The sequence below is a fragment of the Hemicordylus capensis genome, chromosome 4, assembly GCF_027244095.1.
Source record: "Hemicordylus capensis ecotype Gifberg chromosome 4, rHemCap1.1.pri, whole genome shotgun sequence".
NCBI classification, from domain to species: domain Eukaryota; kingdom Metazoa; phylum Chordata; class Lepidosauria; order Squamata; family Cordylidae; genus Hemicordylus; species Hemicordylus capensis.
Genome location: NC_069660.1, coordinates 311,564,984 through 311,586,240, shown reverse-complemented (window position 1 = coordinate 311,586,240; position 21,257 = coordinate 311,564,984). Strand labels below are relative to the sequence as shown.

Sequence of the window (21,257 nt, the reverse complement as noted above, 5' to 3'; positions counted from 1 at the left end):
CAAGGAGGCAGATTCAAGTTACATCTTAGAAGGAATTGCTTAACTGCAAGAGCTGTTGGACAATGGAGTGGTCTGCTTTCCCTCTCTAGGGATTTTCGAACAGCAACTGATTGGCCGTCTTGTCAAGTGTGCTGTCATTTCCGACTCTGAGTAGGGGGTTGGACTCGATGACCTCCAACTCAGGGACCCTCTAACTCTAAAATGCTATGATTGCCAAAATGCATCCTCACTACCATGAATCTGAAATCACATCTCACAATCAGTTTATCTTCCAAGGGGTGATGCAGATAATTGGGCAGAAGGAGGGCATGGCAGGAAGTGGGGAGACAGACTGTCTTTCAGTAAGAGGAAGCCATGGCTGCTCCTGCTTCACCCACCCACCCACTCAAATGACTGCCTCCACTCTCTTCCTTCTGCTATGGGACAGAGCTGAGCTGCAAGGTTGTCCCTCACTATGAAAAGGAAAACTTATGGAAATTCATCCAGTTTAGTTTCAGATCTAATTATCCTATATTTAAGATTATAGCAGCGGGGAAATGACTTGACTAGCAAGCCAGAGGTTGCCGGTTCGAGTCCCCACTGGTATGTTTCCCAGACTATGGGAAACACCTATATTGGGCAGCAGTGATATAGGACGATGCTGAAAGGCATCATCTCAGACTACGCAGGAGAAGGCAATGGTCAACCCCTCCTGTATTCTACCAAAGACAACCACAGGGCTCTGTGGTTTCCAGGAGTAGACAGCACACTTTACCTTCACTATGTGATTTGTAGTGAATACTGGAATTTCAAGGCGCCAGTGTGGTCCTGTTTCTATTGCCCCTGAGAACAGTCCTCCCTTAATTTCCCCTTAAGATAGAACCTGCACCACACAAACACAATCTTGTTTTATTCCAACAGGGAGCTCCTGGACCTGCAGGCCCCCCAGGCCCACGTGGCTTGCCTGGAAATGTGGTACGTATAGAACAGATTTGAGGATTTTTGCTTTTCTGAGACGATGACAGCCTTACCTGTAAGGACACTGTGAGCCAATTGAGTGTGCGGTCGCTTTTGCTTTAAGCTGCTGGCAGCACATCATCACATCTGAAGGGGGCTTTGCAAACAGACTGTTTACATAATCTTAGAAGGGGATCCAGCGCCATCTTGAGCCTGAGCAATGCACCCAGTGCCTCCCCACCCCCGGCAAGATATATATTTTATTTTATTTTATTTCTATACTGCCCTTCCAAAAATTGGTATGTATGTATGTATTTATTTATTTATTTATTTGATTTCTATACTGCTCTTCCGAAATGGCTCAGGGCAGTTGATGCTCCTGCACTACCAACCAAACACATCTGAAGCCTTTCCGATGAGGCTGAGGATGTGTTAGAGGTGTGTTTCTAGGTAGGGATGTGTGAGACCCTACAGAGAAATGTCACTACTCTGGTAGAAATGGATCTCCCTTCCTTCAAAATCCCTTGGGTTTTTCACTGAAGCAAAAGCCTCCACATTCACCTTGCAGTTCTGCTTTAGGAGAAATGTGTGGTAGTAGTGCATTAATATGGAATTTGATTACCTGTTCATCTCAGTATTATTATTATTATATTGTTGTTGTTGTTACTACTACTACCACCTCTCTATATAATTCTCTTCGACGTACCTGTCGCTAATTCCATGCATGGCAGCTCTTACGAGAGTCCGCAAGTGAGGAGAGGGGAAAAGGAAAGCAACAGTGGTGGGGAACATAAGACCAATGGGCAGGCCAGCAAATGGGTGGGTAGGGAGGTGGGTGGGCGGGGAGAGAAAGTGGTGGCGGGTGGGGGAGAGAAAGAGTTGGTGGCAGGGAGAGAAAGCAGTGGCAGTGGCGGGGCAAGGGAGAGAAAGCAGCAATGGCTAGGAGGGGAAGAAAGCAGCGGGCAGCCAGTGGGTAGCAGACCCCTGCTACCTTGGCAAAGAGGCACCTTTTAACCTGGTGATTCTCTTTATTTAGTGGGGGGAGAGTAACTGGCCCTATCCACCCCCAGCACAGGACCTCCAGTGACTGTTGCTGGTGTCTGTCTGATTTTTCTTTTTAGATTGTGAGCCCTTTGGGGACAGGGAGCCATCTTATTTACCCTAAACCACCCTGAGCCATTTTTGGAAGGGTGGTATAGAAATTGAATAATAATAACAACAACCACCACCACCACCACTGACCAGAGAGAGAAAACATTGGAGGAGGAAGAGGGAAAAGGAGCGGGGAGGGCAGAGAATGAAGGGCCGAGAACAAGGGAGAACTAGAGGCACAGGTGCTCTGCACTCAGGCCAACTATTACTATCTTTAGATTAAAACCAAACAGGCAAGTAGTTAGCAGACAATCTGTTTAATTCATCATAGATTTGAATATCCCTCTTAACTTCCTACTACAATCCTTTCCACAGGAAAGTTTTAATTGCTGTATTTTGTTTTCTTAACAGGGTGTGCCCGGAGACCCTGGTCAACAAGGAAATGATGGGCAAAAAGGAGACAAGGTATGAAAGTGCTTTCATATTTAAGATATAATCTATTGGCTATGTCTTTGGAACCAGGCCTTATTCTTACAAACTACAGATGAGGAGGTAAATCTGTGCCAGGACTGTACAACTTCAGATTATAGGTGGAAACCTGGGCCATGGAATTTCTTCCATAAAATAATCACCTGCACATAGAAAACTAGCTTGCAAGTACTAGCCTAGCCTTCTCCCTGACATGCTAGCTGTCTATGCATAGGGATATTTTCTGATAGATAAGTATTCCATGGTATAAGACCCCATCTACAGTCTGAAGTAGTATTATTATTGGTAGAGTCCAAACGCAGTTTAACCACCTCCTCTGCTGCTTGTGAGAACTAGATCCAAGTTCCATCACAAGGGAAGAAATGGAGTTCTCATACTTTATCCAGAAGCAATAGTCTATAGACCAGGGGCTCCCAACCTGTGGTCCCTCCGATGTTGCTGAACTACATATCCCATCATCCCCAGCCACAATTTATTGTGGTTGGGTGGGGATGATGGTTGTTGATGTTCAGCAACATCTGGAAGACCATAGGTTGGAAACCCCTGGTCTATAGGGTCACAATAGGCTGTCCATGAACATGCATCCAGATTGGATAATAATGCAAAAAGTAGTAATCTGAGACGCTGTAAAATGGAAAACAAAGAAAGAAAAAGTAAGTACTCCCAATGCTTGGAGTTGTGTATTGGTTTTGATCAACTATTTCCGTTATGTATGCATGCCAAATTATCTATACAGCCACTAGACATTCAGAACATTTTAGAAACCTGAAGGATGTCCAACTAGAAAAGGCAGTGAGAATGAATCCAAAAAGAGGCCTTTCTCAATTCCAGTTTGATGACTTAGCACCAATGAAGGGATTTGGGAGAGGTCCTCAAGAGGGAATGTCGTAGCAAACCCATCACACTTTGGATTGTGTTAACTGCACAGATCCAAGTTCAAATCTCCATTCGGCCATGAAGCTCATTGGGTCTTGTCACTTCTCTCTCAGCCTAATCTACCTCACAAGGTTGTTGTGAAGATAAACATAAGCATGTACACAACTCTGGGCTCCTCGTTGTAAGACTGGGATATAAATGTGGATGGATGGATGAATGGATTGGATGGAGAAAAAAAGAAAGAAAGAGAAAGAAAGAACGAAAGAAAGACTTCATTTGGAATATCAAGGGTCAATGCAGAGGAAGTCCTCTCATGAGGCATGGTGAGGCAATTGCTTCAGGCAGCAGATGACTGGACCAATCAGACTCTTGCAAGCGTTACAACAAATGGGCCCACCTCCTGCTCTTTACAAAGCTTGCAAGAAGTATGGAGAGAGAACAAGTGGCTGTTGTCCACCTTCCCTCCTCCCTGCACCCCTTTTGAAGGTTACAAGAGTATGTTTTGAAAGGAGGCTGGCCCTGACAGGGCCATGGGGCAGGGCAGCATGCCGTGCCTCACTTCAGGTGGCATGACACCTTGGGCTACCCGTGTATCAAAGCACTTTTCACCCTAACGTTTGTATCAAGGATCATTTTCTCTTAAGTACCCTTCATCTGCCTCTCCTCCATATCTGCTACATGGACAAAAGGTGGACCAGCAAGGACTAAATCTCACAGAAGGGACCAGCTGAGTGATCCTCAAAGGAAAGATCCATGAAGAAGACTCTTGAAACATTTGATGTGGTTCCAAGGATGGAACAAACTCCAGATATGCCAACATTGCTTTGCTGTGTTTGTGATTCATAAATGGCTCTTACTTCGTACATTACTGTCTTCTCCTAATTCCATTAATACCAGTTGCTGTGATTCCCTCCACAGGGTGATCCTGGGAAGGAAGGGAAACCGGGAGCACCTGGGCCCACAGGTGGACCAGGAGTTGCTGGAGAACCTGGGCTACCTGGCAAGGGCCGAGATGGAGAGAGGGTAAGTTCCATTCCCAAAACTCTCTGCCTAGCCAGGCTCAGATCCCAGGTTAGAGATAAGCAAATATCTCCTGTTCTTGTTCTGTGGATTGTCATTGCCCCACATTCCACTTGTTGATCTTGGATAATTTATACAACCAGATTTGGAATTGGGGGCACATGCAGTTTGCCGCAATTTTAAGTTGACTTGCTTTCCCTTACCATTGCATGGAGGCCTATGAAAATACCATACAGACATACAAACACTGGGGAAGGGAAGCTCATGTGATTCTATAGTCACATCCAGATTACGTTTTTGGCCTGGGACGTAATCAATACATACATGTGCATGTGTGCATTGATAACCTGTAAGGAATTCCAACCAGGAACTATGGCAGAGTGTGCACACACAGTAACGGGAACAAAATCCCCAAAGGAAGAATGTCAGCTTACTAACTCCTTGGTGCCATTCCGCGAACAAAACCAGGCAATCCCAAATCCTTAATTCCAAGTTGAAATGCATAGGGGGAGAATTCCTTAAGCATCCCTAACTCAGATGCTGCAGACTGTGATGGTGGGCTGCTCATGGAAGCAGTCCATAGGTTAATTTTTCCCCCCCACATGTTTGTGATTTTTTCCCCCCAGAGGCCAGCGGGGGGAAGGGGAACCCTTGCGCGCGTGCGCGCGCGCGCACACACACACACACACACACACACAGACAGAGGAAGCCCCCCAAAGGGGCTAAAGGTACTTTAAACTTATTTTAGAATTCTTTTTTTAAAAAAATTGTGAACATGTCCAGACCCAGACCGGTGGGGGGTGGGGTTTGATGGGGGCTGGACCGTACTTGGCCGGTCTGGTTCGAGTCCGGTCTAGACCCAAACTGAACCAGGCCAGCCAGTTCCATGCACACCCCTAACCAATGTATATAGTCTAATCAGGCTCATTCACACCTACATTTGCAATTGCCTGCAATAGATGACGGAACTATAATTGTTTCCGGGGTGACAGACCAGTACCCTGACAAATTCAGTTTCCTTTAAGTTTCCTTTAAATACCAGCATATTCTGACTCCACAGTGGCTTCCCCCAAGCAAAATATGCTTCTTCTGGCTACCTGAGGCACTGTTGAATCTTTCCACCATCTGTCTCTTTCTGCAATTTGCAGATGAATCTTTTGATTCTAATTTGAAGAAAAAAAGCTCTTGGGGCCGGCATGTTTATAATCCTTTTGCAAGGATCTATCCATCCTAATTGAGCTCCCCCAAATTCTTCTGGTGGCACATGCAAAAAGTATTTCCATGACTTGCCTTACCAGGAAGTACAGCTGGGTTTTGTTTTGCTTTCCTGCTGCAGAGAGAAAGCAGTATCATTTCTTTTCATTTTATTTATTACAATATACTGATATGCTCAGCATAATAACCCAGCCTGTATAGTGCTCCTGGGCAATCTTGCTTAACTTCAGCAAGGTTGCAGAATCATCATGATAATTTCTTTATTTGTTTTCAAAGAAGCCCAGTGATTAAGTGCTTGGAATGTATCATGTTTCTCCATTAGGAAAGCAAAGCTAATGGAGTCTTTTAATTTCATATTTATCTTGATAATAATTCGAGATAACTTGATTTGTGCTTTTAGGCACAATTTAAACTAAAAAGTAAACCCAATCTCTGTTATGATTCATTGGCAGTGTATTTAGTGTTGTAAACACAGGTAATAAGTTGCTTTCTACATGTAGGTGGAATGTTTTTGTAATTATGTTATTTGTACTTCTTTGTTTCTTTTCTTTGCCTTCAGTTTTCATATTTCATATTATCAAAATGTGCTGATGTTATTTACCAAAGGTTGGGTGGGGGAGAATGTGAGGAGGAGGAGAAACAGCTTTAGCTCAGTGTCAGATATCTGGATTTAATTTATCGTGTATTGGAACTCAATACATCACTAATCAAATGTTATTAATTTTGATTTTGTTCTGTTTCTACAGTGTTGATTTAAGACATGAGACTCTAACAGGAATTGTTCATTCATTTTATGTATTTTCTTCCCTTGGAAAAATGATTTGGCTTATTGGAAAATTGTATATTGGTTTTATTTAATTGTATAAGAATGATTTAATAAATCTGAAAAGAAGGAAGAAGCAAAGCAAAGCTGATGGTTTGTATGACTGTGCCTATTTCTAGGGTGAAAGAGGACCACCAGGTTTGCCTGGACCCTACGGACACAAGGTGAGCATTTATCTTGCCATTCTGTTGGGCAGTATCATCCACAATTAGGACAGCAGTTGCCCCTGATTTAGTCTGGGAGTGAACACTGAGATTTCTGTTTGGGAATTGAAACTTTATTCATTGTTGAATACGGCAACCTGCCCACTCCAGGGAAATACTGTTCTTACAGAAGTAGTGTTCCCAAAGGTGAATGGCTTCAGCACAGACTTGAAAACTCAAGTTGAAAACTCAATTTTGAAGTTGAGTAAAATGGAGTAATTTAGATTCAGCTTTTTAAAAGCTTCAGTTTTGATGGATACTGCTTTACTAATAGGGCATGCTGATAACTTTAAGGTAGTGTTCTTAACTATCAACTTGTCAAATTCAACACACCTATGATCCATTCAAAGAATCATAAATAGGAGCATTGTGCTCTTGCTAACTATTAGTAGCTGTGCTTCAGACCTTGTTGTGTGGAGCTATCTCTGGGTCTCTTGATAGTTTCTTCTTCTTTTTCCTAACCAACTTCAGCCTTCTATCTAATAATATCTATAATTGGGAATGATAAATCCAGTCATATTGTATTTACCCGAATCAAAGATGACTCTGAATTTAAGACGACCTCCTTAAAAATGCAGATTAAATACAGGTTATACCCAGGGGTTCACGTAATTTTTCAGATTGGTTCTCAAGTGAGTGCCAGAAGAAATGGTTCGGTACTCTCATTGCCACTCTGTGTGTACCTACAGAGCAGCTAACCTTCTGGCCTCCAGTTCTCCCAAATAACCATCCCAGCAAAACCTCCCCTTCAGTTTCATCAGAAGCATGCCTGCTTTTTCCACCTTTCCCTGCCCCAAACAAAAACAAACAAAACCCAAGCAAAAAAGCATCAGAGCCAGACCCTTTTATCTCCCTCCATTTTTACCATCTTCATCCCCCATCTGGCCCTTTGTTGCAGTCTGCCCTGAGGTGCATCCTACCAGCCACTGCTTGGGTTTTGGGTTTGTTTGTTTTCTTCTCCTTTTGTTTGGGGCCTGGATCCTGCTGGTTTGTCACATTCCTCACACTTGCCCCAAAAGCAGAAAGGAAAAAAGGAAGCACAAAGCCAGGGCTAGAAGGGAGAGAAAAGCAGGCAAGCAAGGGGGCGGGGGAAGAGCATGCATGCGAACCCGCCAGGATCAGCCATGCTGGAAGCAATCCTTGCTTGAGAGCAGAAGGAGAAGGGAAGAGGAAATGCACAGCTCCCCCAATGACCACTTCTCACTGTTTGTAAAGCTCCAGGACTCAACACAGTTTGGCTGTGCTGTTGCTTGGGTCATTTTTAAGGGAATTAGCTTAGAATAAGCTAGGCAGAGAGAAGGCGACCCCCCGATTTCTAAAATCTTAGAATTTGGGAGAAACCTTGTCATGGAGAGGAGAGCCGGTCTTGTGGTAGCAAGCATGACTTGTCCTCTTAGCTAAGCAGGGCCCACCCTGGTTGAATATGAATGGGAGACTTGATCTGTGAGCACTGTAAGATATTGCCCTTAGGGGGTGGGAAGAACAGAAGGTTTCAGGTTCCTTCCCTGGCAGACTCTCCAAGATAGGGCTGAGAGAGTTTCCTGCCTGCAACCTTGGAGAAGCCGCTGCCAGTCTGTGTGGACAATACTGAGCTAGATGGACCAAGGGTCTGACTCTGTATATAGCAGCTTCTTATGTTCCTATTATTTGGGTAAATACAGTATTTTTGACAGACATGGTGGAAAGGGGGTGAATACTTCCTGCCTCTTCACTCTGCAGTTGTTAGACTAGGAAAGCACCAAAGGAAAATGGAGCCCTAACACCATTCAGGATGGATTTAGCCTGGCCATTACAATAGCATTAGGCCTTACTAAGTACTCTTTCAAATGAACACATCAATTTAATGACCCAAACTTTTTCTTTCTTTTTTCTCCTTCTTTTGTCTCTCTTGCCTTCAGGGAGACCGAGGAGCTCCTGGTGTTCCTGGCCAGCCGGGGGATCGGGGGGCACCAGGACTTGGCCTCTCTGGGCCACCCGTAAGTACCAAACACAGTGGCTCACAAGCTGTGCAGGGTCACACCGACAGTTCATCACCGCCCATGCTGCTGCGAGTGTCTAAAGCACCATCTGCAGTGTTGTGGAACAGCCCTCTTCTGTTGCAGTTTAAGTTCAGAGGAGGCATGCCCCTGAACACCAGCAGCTAGAGAACACCAAGCAGGGGCAGAGCCACCATTGTGCAGTAGGGTTCAAACAACCCGGGCTGCCAATGAAAAGGGCCGCAGGTGCCCTCCATGCATGTGACATCACGCGCAACGGGGGTGTAGCCTGATAGCCAGTGGGCTCACCCCAGCCTTCTTGATCACATTTCCAGCCAGTGTTTGCTGACTGGAAGCATTGATTTGCCTTTCTCTTCCTCGCTGGGGGAAGAGAAAGGGAAATAAACACAGCCAGCTATCAAATGCTGGCTAGAAATGAGCATGGGAGAGCTCACCCTTGTTGCTCATAAAGTCACACGCAAACGGGATGGGGCGTGGGCTCTGCCGAGCCCATTTGAGCTCTCTCAAGCTCATTTCCAGCCAACTTTTGATGGCTGGCTGGAATCATTTCCTTTTCTCTCCCTTTAGCGAGGGAGAGAAAGGGAAATACATGCTTCCACTCAGCAAACACTGGCTGGAAATGAGCTCAGGAAAGCTCAAACGGGCTCATTGGAGCCCAGGCCTTGCCCCTTTTGCACGTGATGTCACACGCATGGGCAATCGCTTCATGTCCCCTTTGTGCGGGGGCTGCCAACAGAAGGGACACGGGCCACCTTTCCACTGGATACGCCACTAATACCAACCGGAGGGGTCATTGCCCACTTTTCCCCACTTGAGGGCTTCACAGATGTGAAGATGCAAGGCTTCAGCATTCATTCATTCATTCATTTATATTTAACATATTTCTATACCTCCCAAAACTCACATCTCTGGGCGGTTTACAACAAGAAAACAAACAAAAAGTTAAAACATTAGTTAAAATAAATGACAAGAGAAAACTTAAAACAGTCATTAAAACAAAATAAATCATATTGTAAAGGTTAAAACATTACAACAATTTAAATTTTAAAACAACATTTTAAAACAATGTTAAAACTGTTAAAACAATATTTAATTAAAAGCCTGGGTGAATAGGTGTGACTTTAAAGACTTTTTAAAAGTTGTCAGAGGTGGGGAGGCTCTTGTTTCAGCAGGGAGCGCGTTCCAAAGCTTGGGGCTCTTTAGTTTGGAAAATGTCTCTACGGGGAGACATGATCGAGGTATATAAAATTATGCAAGAAGTAGAGAGTGGGCAGAAGATAAATTCTTCTCCCTCTCTCACAACATATGAACCAGAGGCCAGCCCATGAACTTGAAGGCCAGGAAATTTAGGACCAATGGAATAAATTACTTTTTCACACATCACATAATTTTTATCAATGGAATTCTCTGCCATTGGATGTGGTGATGGCCACTAGTTTGGATGGCTTTAAAAGGGGCTCAGACAAATTCAAGGAGTACAGGTATGTCAGTGGCTATTAGTCTGGTGGCTATAGGCCAAGATGCCTCTAAATATCAGTTGCAGGGGAGCAACAGCCAGAGAGAGGGCATGCCCTCACCTCTTGCTTGCAGGCTTCCCAGAGGCATCTTGTCGGCATCTTGTGAAACAGGATGCTGGACTCGTTCTTACTAGTTCACTAGTTGTGAAACTGGATGCTGGACTAGTTCCAGCAGGGCTTTTCTTATGTTTGAGATAGAAGGTGTGAAGAGTCAATTCTTCTAGAGCTGTCTTTCCAGCATTTATGTTCTTAGAATCATGCATTTGCAGTGTTATATCCATTATTTCCAATGGATGCAACATCATACATCTGTGCTGGGCGATTTTATAGAACAGGGCTGTTCTGCTGCACTACATATTTTATTTTAAACATTCCCAGCAGTGCAGGCAGTACTGAACCATCCTCGTTACCCTGTGCAGGATGTGAGCCATTGCCTTTTAATCTGTGATGTAACACAAGTGTCTATCAACAGTCCCTTGGGTGATCTAAGGAGTTGTAATCTGAGCTGTTGCTGTGCGTCCTCCATTTGAACAGCAAAGTTGTATAAAGATGATTCTTTGAAGGCCTAGTATGGTCCTGACACTGCTATATTTGTTTCAGTAGCCTGTGGGTGGTCCTGGTGGAAAACAGAGATGTGGTAGTGTGATGCTCTTGTCAAACTATGATGCATAATTTGAGAGAGATTAGGTAATTATGCATCGCAACCTCTCAAGAGTCTCAATGCGATTTGCATAGTAAAAGGGAAGAGGAAATGGTCCCCTGTCTCAAAAGAGTTTCCATTCTACAAAGGCTCAACATTATTTAATTCATTGCTTCTTTGGCTTAAGGACAGCCATATTTAAATCATTTTGTCTGCATTGAACTTTTTTTCCCTTTTGACACAGGATACTACCACCAGAAAACCATTTTTTAAAAGCTGGGGATGGGGAGTGGAAAACCAGACTTAACATTGCACACAGGGGAGAAAAATTCACACTCACAATGCTGGATATTGTTCTCCCATAACAGGGGGCAGTGTCTTCCTGCTGCCCTGATCCCCAAAAATATGTTCCCAAGGGTCCCCAACCCCCAGCGACACAATATTTGGGGGCAGTGGGGCCAGCAGAGAGAAGAAGGGATTTGTGAATATTGTACCTACCATATATCTGTAGAGATAGGACCTGGTTACTTGATATATATTTTATAATCTTAGAATGGTCATCATCCTGGCAAGATGATCATATTTGTTAATTTTTAAGAGTTCTTTCCATCTGTGCCTGTAAAAGGGATGGACAAAATGGTTGTAGGGTGACTCCCAATCAGATCTGATAATTTTTGACTGAAGACAAGCTAGAGCCTTTTCAGAGAGTTTAAGGCAATTTGAATGACAGATCATGGGGGTCATCTCACGTTGACTCTAATTTAAATTGGAGTGAAATTTTAGATTTGTATTGTGTGTGTTCATTGTGGAAAAGACGATGTTCCTGAAGAATTTGAGGCCAAACCTAAGGCTAGTTCAAGTCATGAGATATGAGGGGTGTGCTTTGCTCTGGAGGATGACTTACTGAACAAATTGATTCATCTATCCATCTAGCCCTTGATAGAATAGAAGGAAACACTCCCTTCATCTCTTTGTCCAGCCATGCCTAAAAACCAAGAGACCAAGGCTGAAAACATTCTTGTAGTATCTGTATACTAATCAAGCAGCATTTACATAAGAGCCTAAGAAGAACCTTGCTGGATCAGGCCCAAGGCCTTTTTAGTCCAGCATCCTGTTTCTCACAGTGGACCACCGGGTGTTTCTGAGAAGTCCCCAAGCAGCAGTTGAAGGCTTCTGCTCTCCTGCAACGCCCGGGGCTCTCTTTAAAGCATGCAGAGGCAGGCTTCAAGGCCGTACTCTACCAATTTCTGTCTTCTGCACTTTCTGTCCTCTGACTTGCAGTATGATTCAGGGGCAAACGTGTGACAGCTGCCATTCAGAAAAGTGTGCATGAATATGCCCATGTCTATTGTGTATCAGTGGAAGCAAAGGATCTTAGTAGCTCAAGAAGTGTCATATCTGAAGGCCCATAGCAGGCTCTGAAAAAACCCAGCTGCACTGACAATATTCATTAATTGGATTATAGACAATGTGAACCAACCTTATCTCTCACCCACTCACCCCTCTGCTTTTTCTTGTTTTAGGGACCCGCAGGACCTCCCGGAGACAAAGGGCCATCGGTACAGTATGTCTTTCTAACTACACCCAGCTTTCCTGGCAGGGGTGGGAAGAAAAACAGGTTGCATACTTGCTTCTACTACTTCTGATGGTGATGACATGATTGTGGAAACATTAAGTTATGCATCTTTCCAAGGCTGAAAGAGAGCTCCATTGCTGTGACAGTAGAGTGTTATTGGCTTCCCAGTTCCATTTTGAAAATCAAGAATTCTTGTTTCCCAGTCAGTCCATTTACTTTTTTACCATGCTGGTTCAGGTTTAAGGACAATAGACCTTTCAATAAGAGGGGCCGATGGATTATGCTACCCATGAATTAGTTGAATGGTGCATGTTACTGGTGCAGTGGTATCAAAACACTGAGCGTGAATGCATATGTGCACACCGTTGCATAGCAGGTGAGCTCTGGATCAGTAGAGGAGATAATAAGAATAACCTTATAGTACTGAAGACACTGAAGAGAAAGGAGGTGTAGGTTGTTTAGGGAAGTGGTCCAGAATTTTAGGAGAAAATAAGTTGGTAGATGATGTTGAAATGCTCAGTTTTACAAAGATGCCAGTTAGAGGAGGAGGGGGGGAGGAGTGGTAGTAGAAGTAGTTGCTGTTCTGCAAAAATATTTAAATGTTAAATGCCCCTCCACACCCTCCTCCTAAATTCATCCAGAAGTTATTCTTGGAGAACTTGTGAAGCAATGTGAGTTTAGAACCTTATATGCTGCTTTTCAACAACACCACCACAAATTATTGGATTACGTAGCAAAAAGGAATGAGAAAGCATTTCCTTATTCCAAAGGACCTCACAGTCTAAAAGCAAACACAAGAGAGACACCAGCAACAGCCCATGAAATTTGGGATGATGTTCTGGACTTAATTTGGGGCAGTTGTTCTTCCCCTACTAAAAATGAGAAGACCACCACTTGAAAAGGTGCCTCTTAGCCCAGTTAGCAAAAACACTGCTAATATCATCAACAACAACAACATCAAATATATTTATATACCGCTTTTCAACAAAAGGTTCCAAAGCAGTTTCCATCAAGAAAGGAAGATGGATGGATCCCTGTCCCCAAAGGGCTCACAATCTAAGAATATTAGATTAAGAATAATACCACACAGTCATCCTGCATGAGGACAGAAATGGCAGCTTCATTCACTCTGTGGGCCAAGCTATATGATCAGCTGAATTGTATGGTGCAGCCCCTGCTGGACTGTACCACTATTTCAAGTTGGAGGTGTGTGGTTGTGTGTTTGAATAGTCCTGCATATAAAAGCTTCCTGAATGCACAGAAAACTAGCAGGTTAGGAAGATAGATTCCATCTTTACATTTGTCCTGTGGGAAGAGTGAGTGAGAGAGAGAGAGAGAGAGAGAGAGAGAGAGAGAGAGGAATGAATATTCATTGACACCCATTATGGCTCACCAGAAGTGCTGAGCCACAGGACTTGAGTGTGTGGCTCAGGTCTGTGGTTAGTGACAACACAGTTGTCATGTTATAATCATGTTAGGAGTGCACATCCAGTGTGGCTGTCTCTAAGCAATCATTACCTTGTCAGTTGTGCCATCCCACCAGGAAGGGTGAAGAAGCCAGGCTGAAGTTCAATTGGGACAGTGTGCTAATCAAGGATCACAGCACATACACCAAGGACAGTCTTGTCCTTGTTCTTGTGAGAATGGGAAGGACTGGCACCAGAATGGCAGTGTGACCTTTCCCTCTCCCTCTCCCTCTCCCTCTCCCTTTCCCTGCAAATGCTCAGGAGTTATTGTGAGAAGCAAGAAGGTTGTTGCATTACTTGTGTTTGGGGGGTATGTGCTCCTATGCAAACAATTCCCAAGAAATGGAACTCAGTTCCCTCTGATACATTTTCTTTTATGGCTCAGCTACCAATTATCTTGTGACGCCTGTTCCTGAAATCAGGGATTCTCAAACGTGGGTCCACAGATGTTGTTGGACTACATCTCCCAACAGCTATACCTCCCAATGGCCAAGGCCATTGTAGCTGGGAATGATGGGAATTGTAGTCCAACAACCTCTGGGGAACCAAGTTTGAGAGCCCCTGCCTTAAATAAAATCTGTGAACTCCCCTGAACTGATGTTGCTAAAGTTGGTGAAAGAATATGTCAGAGCAATTCCTTTTCCTCTTTTGATCAGGGTCCCCGAGGTTTGCCAGGCATCCAAGGCCCACCTGGACAATCTGGTCAGGACGTAAGTAAAGAGAGTGGGGGACTGGAAAACCCAGGAGCTGCATTGGGAGTCAGGAGTTTCTTGGGGTCAACACCCTCCCCCCAGCAATATGTTCTGCTTCTCCATCTAATGTTATAGCCATAGAAGTCAAATTTAATCACAAGGGATTAACAAACAACGTTTCATATGTAGCATGAATCAGAAATGCAGTCAAGGTTCCATATGCACCTGGGAGAATGTGTGGATCTCCAGCCGAAGCAGGTGCTCCATTGTCCTAGAGAAAACACCTTTGTTGTCTCCTTTAAACAAATCATTTGCCATAATATAATATAATATAATATAATATAATATAATATAATATAATATAATAACTATTCAATTCTATTCAATTCCTTTATTATGATCACAGACCAGCACAGAGATGCTAACTAGACATTACTTTTATTAAGAGACCCAACATTGCTAAAAAGAAAACTAGCCAATTTTTAGAAGAAAACTAGCCAGTGGGGTGGATTTTGAGTGGTGAGACAGCAGCGGGAGGAAGTGTTTAGCCCATTTCTCACCTGCAGTTTCTCCACTCCAAAGCTTCAAGCCAACATGTTTCCCCTTCTAGTTCAAAGCACACGTTGGCTGTATTTTGAACTACACAGCAGGAAAAGCTATTCTCTGGTGAGGTTTATCTTTACCTTTCTTTTGATAAGGTAGTGGGGAGCATGCCCACATTTAAAGGCAACGTCCAGTGAGATTCCTCATGTTCCCTTCCACTCTCTCTTCCAGATGGGCTCAGCCATCTTTCAAAGAAAGATGGCTGCAATAGTCATCGAAAGGTAGAAAAATGTAGAGCTGCCCAGGGGTAAGCAGTGAAGGTGAATTACTAAATTGTCGCTGGGGATGATGGGAGTTGTAGTCCAAGCTGGACAGGCATTTGCCAGGAATGCTGTAGCAGTTTCCTCCATTGAGCAGAGGGCTAGAAGACGACCAAGATCCCTTCCGACTCTGGAATTATGTGACTGTACAAGACTCCTTAAGTAGCGCAGCGGGGAAATGCTTGATTAACAAGCAGTAGGTTGCCAGTTTGAATCCCCACGGGTACTATATTGGGCAGCAGCGATATAGGAAGATGCTAAAAGGCATCCTCTCATACTGCACGGGGGAGGCAATGGTCAACCCCTCCTGTATTCGACCAAAGAAAAGCACAGGGCTCTATGGTCGCCAGGAGTCAAAATTGACTCGACAGCACACTTTACTTTTACATTACTCAGCTTTGGACCTTTATGACACTTTTTAAAAAAATTAAGCAATAAACTCCAAGCAAAAACTTACCTGAGGTACATAGGAATTAGGAAGCTGCCTTATATAAATCTAGCTCAGTATTGCCTGCACAGATTGGCAGCAGCTTCTCCAAGGTTGCAGGCAGGAGTCTCTCTCAGCCCTTTCTTAAGAACATAAGAACAGCCCTGCTGGATCAGGCCCAAGGCCCATCTAGTCCAGCATCCTGTTTCACACAGTGGCCCACCAGATGCCGCTGGAAGGCAGGAGTTGAGGGCATGCCCTCCCTCCTGCTGTTACTCCCCTGCAACTCCTACTCAGAGGCATCCTGCCTTCGAGGCTGGAGGGGGCCTATAGCCCTCCCACTAATAGCCATTGATAGACCTCTCCTCCATGACGTTATCCAAAACCCTCTTCAAGCCATCCAGGTTGTTGGCTGTCACCACACCTTGTGGCAGAGAATTCTACAAGTTGATTATCTTGGAGATGCCAGGGAGGGAACTTGGAACCTTCTGCATGCAAGCAGGTAGATGCTTTCCCCAGAGTGATCCTATCCCCTAAGGGGGATATCTTACAGTGTTCACACATGTAGTCTCCCATTCAAATGCAAACCAGAGTGAACCCTACTTAGCAAAGGGGACAATTGATGCTTCCAACCAGAATACCAGCTCTCTTCTATCCAGACCAGAAATTAGATGGGAGCCAATCTGCTTCAGGACTGATGGAAAATGCTTCCAATGTTACCCATTAACAACCAATCCACCACATTCTTCAGGGAGACTCTGGCCCCTCCTTATCCTATGTCCAAAGTACCTAATGCAATTTGCTCCCATTCATGTAAATGTGGCCTATTGGAGCCCACCCCTAAGATGCAAAATGGAAGCACTAAAGAGCACTCCCTTGCCCTATATGCCTCTGTGTAAAGATGTGGAATGGCCCAATAGGACTGTATGACCTCACACTTCTTCCTTTCTCTTCCTTGCCTGTAGGGCTTTCCAGGAAATCAAGGTGAAAGAGGACCTCCAGGGAAACCGGTATGCCATTTCACCCTCTCCCTATTGCAGGGATGGCCAACCTGATGCTCCCCAATGGTTGTTGGACTACAACTCCCATCATCCCCAGCTACAATACATTGTGAATGGGGGTGATGGGAGCTGTAATCCAACAACAGCTGGAGAGTCTCAGGCTGAGCACCCCTGCCCTCTCCTTTCCCTGTTTATCTCGCCTCCTTCCCATGTCTAAGAGGGACGGACAGTTTTGTGCGAAGCCCCTCCCTTGCTGAAGGGCAAAAAACAGATAGATCCATTAATAAATTAGTTACACTCGGCTGTGAGCTGCCTTGAATGTATTCAATATGAAAAATTGATACCCTATAAGAATTCTTGAAACAATTAAAGTAAATTTTAAAAATGCTAAAGAGGATGTTTGTTGTTGACCCTTAGGAACATAGGAAGCTGCTATATACTGAGTCAGACCGTAGGTCCATCTAGCTCAGTATTGTCTTCACAGATTGTCAGCGGCTTCTCCAAGGTTGCAGGCAGGAATCTCTCTTAGCCCTTTCCTGGAGATGCCAAGGAGGGAACTTGGAACCTGGATGCTCTTCCCAGAGCGGCTCCATCCCCTAAGAAGAATATCTTACAGTGCTCACACTTCTAGTCCCCCTTTCATATGCAACCAGGACAGAACCTGCTTAGCTAAGGGGACAAGTCCTGCTTGCTACCACAAGACCATCTCTCTTCCTCAGTTACACTGCAGACACTTCTTTCATTACACTGGCAGGGTATCAGCAGCCTGGTGAAAGGCAATTCAGGGCCGTTGGACATGGAAAGATGGGTTTAATTCACTGAACTCCAGCCAGTGTGTGGCTAATAATCTCTTTCAAGAGCTGGGGGATATTTCACCTTTGATTTCATATCCTCTGAAAGCACACTACAAAGAGCAGTATTAAAGTAAGGCTTTTCTTTTCTCTCCCCTCAGGGTGCCTCTCCTATCCTTTCTCCTGGTGATATCAGGCTCCTAGTGAAGGTAAGGCCTCTTCTGAGGTGTCTGAGGAAGATCTCCTGGAGGAGATCGCCCTCCAGGAAGATCTCCCTCCAGGAAGTCACAAGACAATTCTGGGTGTTCCTAACAGTTACAAATGTGCATGATAATGAAGGAGCAAAGGGGGCTCATCATGCGAAAGGAAGTGTGAATGATTTCTTCCCTCTCCATAAGGAAAGTTGTACATCTTCCTGGTGGTACCTGGCAGCGTGAAGAGAGGATGTTGGAATCACTCCTGCTGCCTTTTTTACTTCTTTGGTGAAACATCTGAAGCGAATCAAGGTTCATTCCCCACAGGCAAAGGGACACATGCTAGGGTGGTGCGATTTAGGGGTGTGCAGTTTGGATTTTCGGTGTTTCGATTCGGATCCGAACATCCTTTTTTCAAAGGATGTTCTTAAGGCTGCACAGACCTAGCACACACTATCCCAGAGTGCTCATAGGAATGTTAGAAGTGCATTACTTGAACATATCATACTACTGCTGCTACTACTACTACTACTACTATGATGAATATTTATATGCCACTCTTCAGCCAAAGTTCTCAAAGTGGTTTACGTAGAAAACATACATAAACAATACATAAATACATAAGATGGTCCCCTGTCCCCAAAGGGCTCACAATCTAAAAAATAAACATAAGATAGACACCAGCAACAACCACTGTAGGGGTGCTATGCTGGGGATGGATTGGGCCAGTTGCTCTTCTCCTGCTCAATAAAAAAAAATCACCACTTTTAAAAGGTGCCTTTTTGCTCAGTTATCAGGGGAGTTCTACCACTCTCATAGCCCAGTCACTGAGTTATGGCCCCACCCCATCTTGGGCACTGGGGTTTTGTGAACTGGCCAGCTCACACACCATTCTCAACAGCCTCATGAAAGCACAAGACCCAGGTTTTCTTTGATCAAGTTTCAAACATGATTTTCAAATGCAGTGTAGCTGTGCTATGAATAAAGATTAACTGGATGACAGGGATTCAGCACTGGAGAAAATGGCTCCAGGCAACTTGGACCTCTGTCACTACCTTTTGTTATAAACTGCCCACTGGTTATATTCTGTGTTTTCTCCTATACACTCTGTTCTGTGCATTTTTAAAAAATAAAATAGTGGAAATGAATTTTAATCGCCCTTGTAAATTTCATTATCTCACAGTGGTGTTGAACATCTTCTCACTTTCTTACAATACTCATGTGGGTGCTAGTCACCCATTTAGTGCATAGCTACATCTAAGTTTTAATCTCTGTTATAATAGTAATTTTTCTTCCCCTTAGGGAAGGGCTTCTCAACCCTGGGTCCCCAGGTTATGTAGTACTACAGCTCCTATGATCCTCAGCCACAATGGCCGATGTTGTATTCAAAAAACATTTGACCCAAGTCTGAGAACCCCTGTCTTAAGAGGAAGCCTGAAAAATATAATTTTGTGAAGGAAGAGGGCTGTGAATTTCTAACAGAGAACTCTCCATACCCTAAACAAACTACAGTTCCCAGTTCCTTGGGAAGCCATGACAGTTGAACCAGGTTAAAACAAATTCACTTGCCTGTAGGCACAAGCATTAGCTTGGATCTGAAAAGGCTGTCGGCCACATCAGTGAAGGTATTTATTATCTCTTTTAGGATGTTTGCACTGATTGTCCTCCTGGGCCACCTGGACTTCCCGGCATCCCCGGATTCAAGGGTGACAGAGGACCCCCAGGCCCACTTGGCAGTGAAGGCCCCATTGGAAAGACGGTAAGGGGGGGAAAGGAACACACACAGAACCTGAGGGCTAGTTTACATGTCAAAGTTGCACAAGATAAATGCCACTTGAAACAGATGCTGTGTTGCAGCTGTTCCTGTTGAATGTGGGGGAAACCAGTCTTTCTTGTTCCAATCGCACTGCACTAAAAGCGCTGATGAAAATATGTTCATAGTTTGCGAAAGGATTTTTTGAATGAATGCATTCTAATTATGCTTGATTTCTTTAGAACAGTTTTGTACCACCTCTCCAGCTGTTTGACAAGGCTAGATTTTCCTAAAATAGGCTGGTTTCAAAAACAGATGCTAGCTCACCGTGCAGTTACAAGGGTATGCTATAACTATTTGATGTGGATTCTGTCTTTCAGGGAGAGAATGGACCCAGAGGTTTTCCTGGACCACCAGGTGTTGAAGGTCCCAAGGTCAGTAGTGTGCTTCCTCCTCCATTGGTAACTTCAGAATAATTACACACACATGAACACATTTGAAATAATCAGGGCAGAAATCTTTCCCATACCATACTGGTGAAAAAACATTAGTTTGTTTCAGGGTAAAAGGGCAAATCTAAGGAAATAATAGTTCTGCTTATCAAAATGCCTCCATGTCTCAACTTATGGATTACTCCAACTTATCCAAGCATATAATGATCTGAAAATTTGGGGGATCTCTTCCAGACAAAGGGATGGATACCCCTTTTCTCTCTGGCAGCTAGTGTGCTATTTCAGCCCACAGATAGCTTCTGGGAAATGTAGTTGCCCCAAGAACAAAGAGCTACTTGTGGCTTGGTGCACTGCACAGCAACATGGCAGGCGCTGGAGCAGGGAAGAGGGTGAGACCTCCCTCCCTGTCATTTGAAGTGGTTCAGTGTGACTTACCTCTGCCACCAGAGCATCAGCCTGTAAGCAGAATGGGAAGGAAGCAGTGAGAGCTAGGATGCTGGTAGCAGGTAGGGTCATGACCCAGGCCACACAGAGGCCCATTGTGCATGTACGGCAGCCTCCAAAATGGCCACCATGAGGGAAAAGGCCTGGAAAGGGCCAAAGAATGGCTGAACTGGGTGATTTTTGGCACGAGGAAGGCCAGCGGGGGGAGAGGGAATCTCCATAGGACCCCCCACCGGCCTCAGAGAACCCCCTCCCATACCAAACCTGGGGGAGTTCAATGGGGAGCAAAACTGAACTGGACTGGTCCTGTTTGGGTCTGTTTCAGACTCAAACAGAACCAGACCAGCCGGGTTTGTGCACACACATTGTAGCGGGTGGGGTTGAAGGCTCATAGGTCCGGGCATGGATTTGGATTGGTTCAGAAATAAGATAAGCTCTTTCCCAATATTTGGAGAAATAGCTTGGCTTATTTTCCAGCCAATCCAATTTGAGCCTAGGGGAGCTTACCCACGGCAAGTTCCAAGGAATTCTGGGTTTCCTCAGAAGATTGTAACGGGAAAGAGAAGCTTAGTAGTGGCAGAAAGGTGGCCTTGACAAATCCCTTGGCCACTACTACTGATTTTACCCTTTGCCTGAAGTTGCATGGTGATTTTGGTTGTTTCCAAGCATGCACTTGTGACTGATATAGAGGAATTGTGAGAGCCACGAGGCACATAGTGTGTGTGTGTGTCTGTGTGTGCGCACACAATTTAGAACACTCCCCAGAATCCTCTGTTCAACACAAGGATTC

The 21,257-nt window shown here is 44.5% G+C and overlaps 1 protein-coding gene across 4 annotated transcripts in view; it reads left to right on the top strand.

Annotated features, from left to right (window-relative positions):
• Positions 1–21,257, top strand: part of COL22A1 (collagen type XXII alpha 1 chain) — a 261,520-nt gene that overhangs the window by 207,369 nt on the left and 32,894 nt on the right. For all 4 annotated transcript variants that reach the window (XM_053313307.1, XM_053313306.1, XM_053313309.1 and 1 more), the window contains 11 exons: positions 901–954; positions 2,440–2,493; positions 4,312–4,416; positions 6,571–6,615; positions 8,553–8,630; positions 12,332–12,367; positions 14,507–14,560; positions 16,798–16,842; positions 17,786–17,833; positions 19,464–19,577; positions 19,952–20,005. In XM_053313307.1, coding sequence (XP_053169282.1) covers positions 901–954; positions 2,440–2,493; positions 4,312–4,416; positions 6,571–6,615; positions 8,553–8,630; positions 12,332–12,367; positions 14,507–14,560; positions 16,798–16,842; positions 17,786–17,833; positions 19,464–19,577; positions 19,952–20,005 — 687 coding nt within the window. The remainder of the gene's footprint in view (positions 1–900; positions 955–2,439; positions 2,494–4,311; positions 4,417–6,570; positions 6,616–8,552; positions 8,631–12,331; positions 12,368–14,506; positions 14,561–16,797; positions 16,843–17,785; positions 17,834–19,463; positions 19,578–19,951; positions 20,006–21,257) is intronic.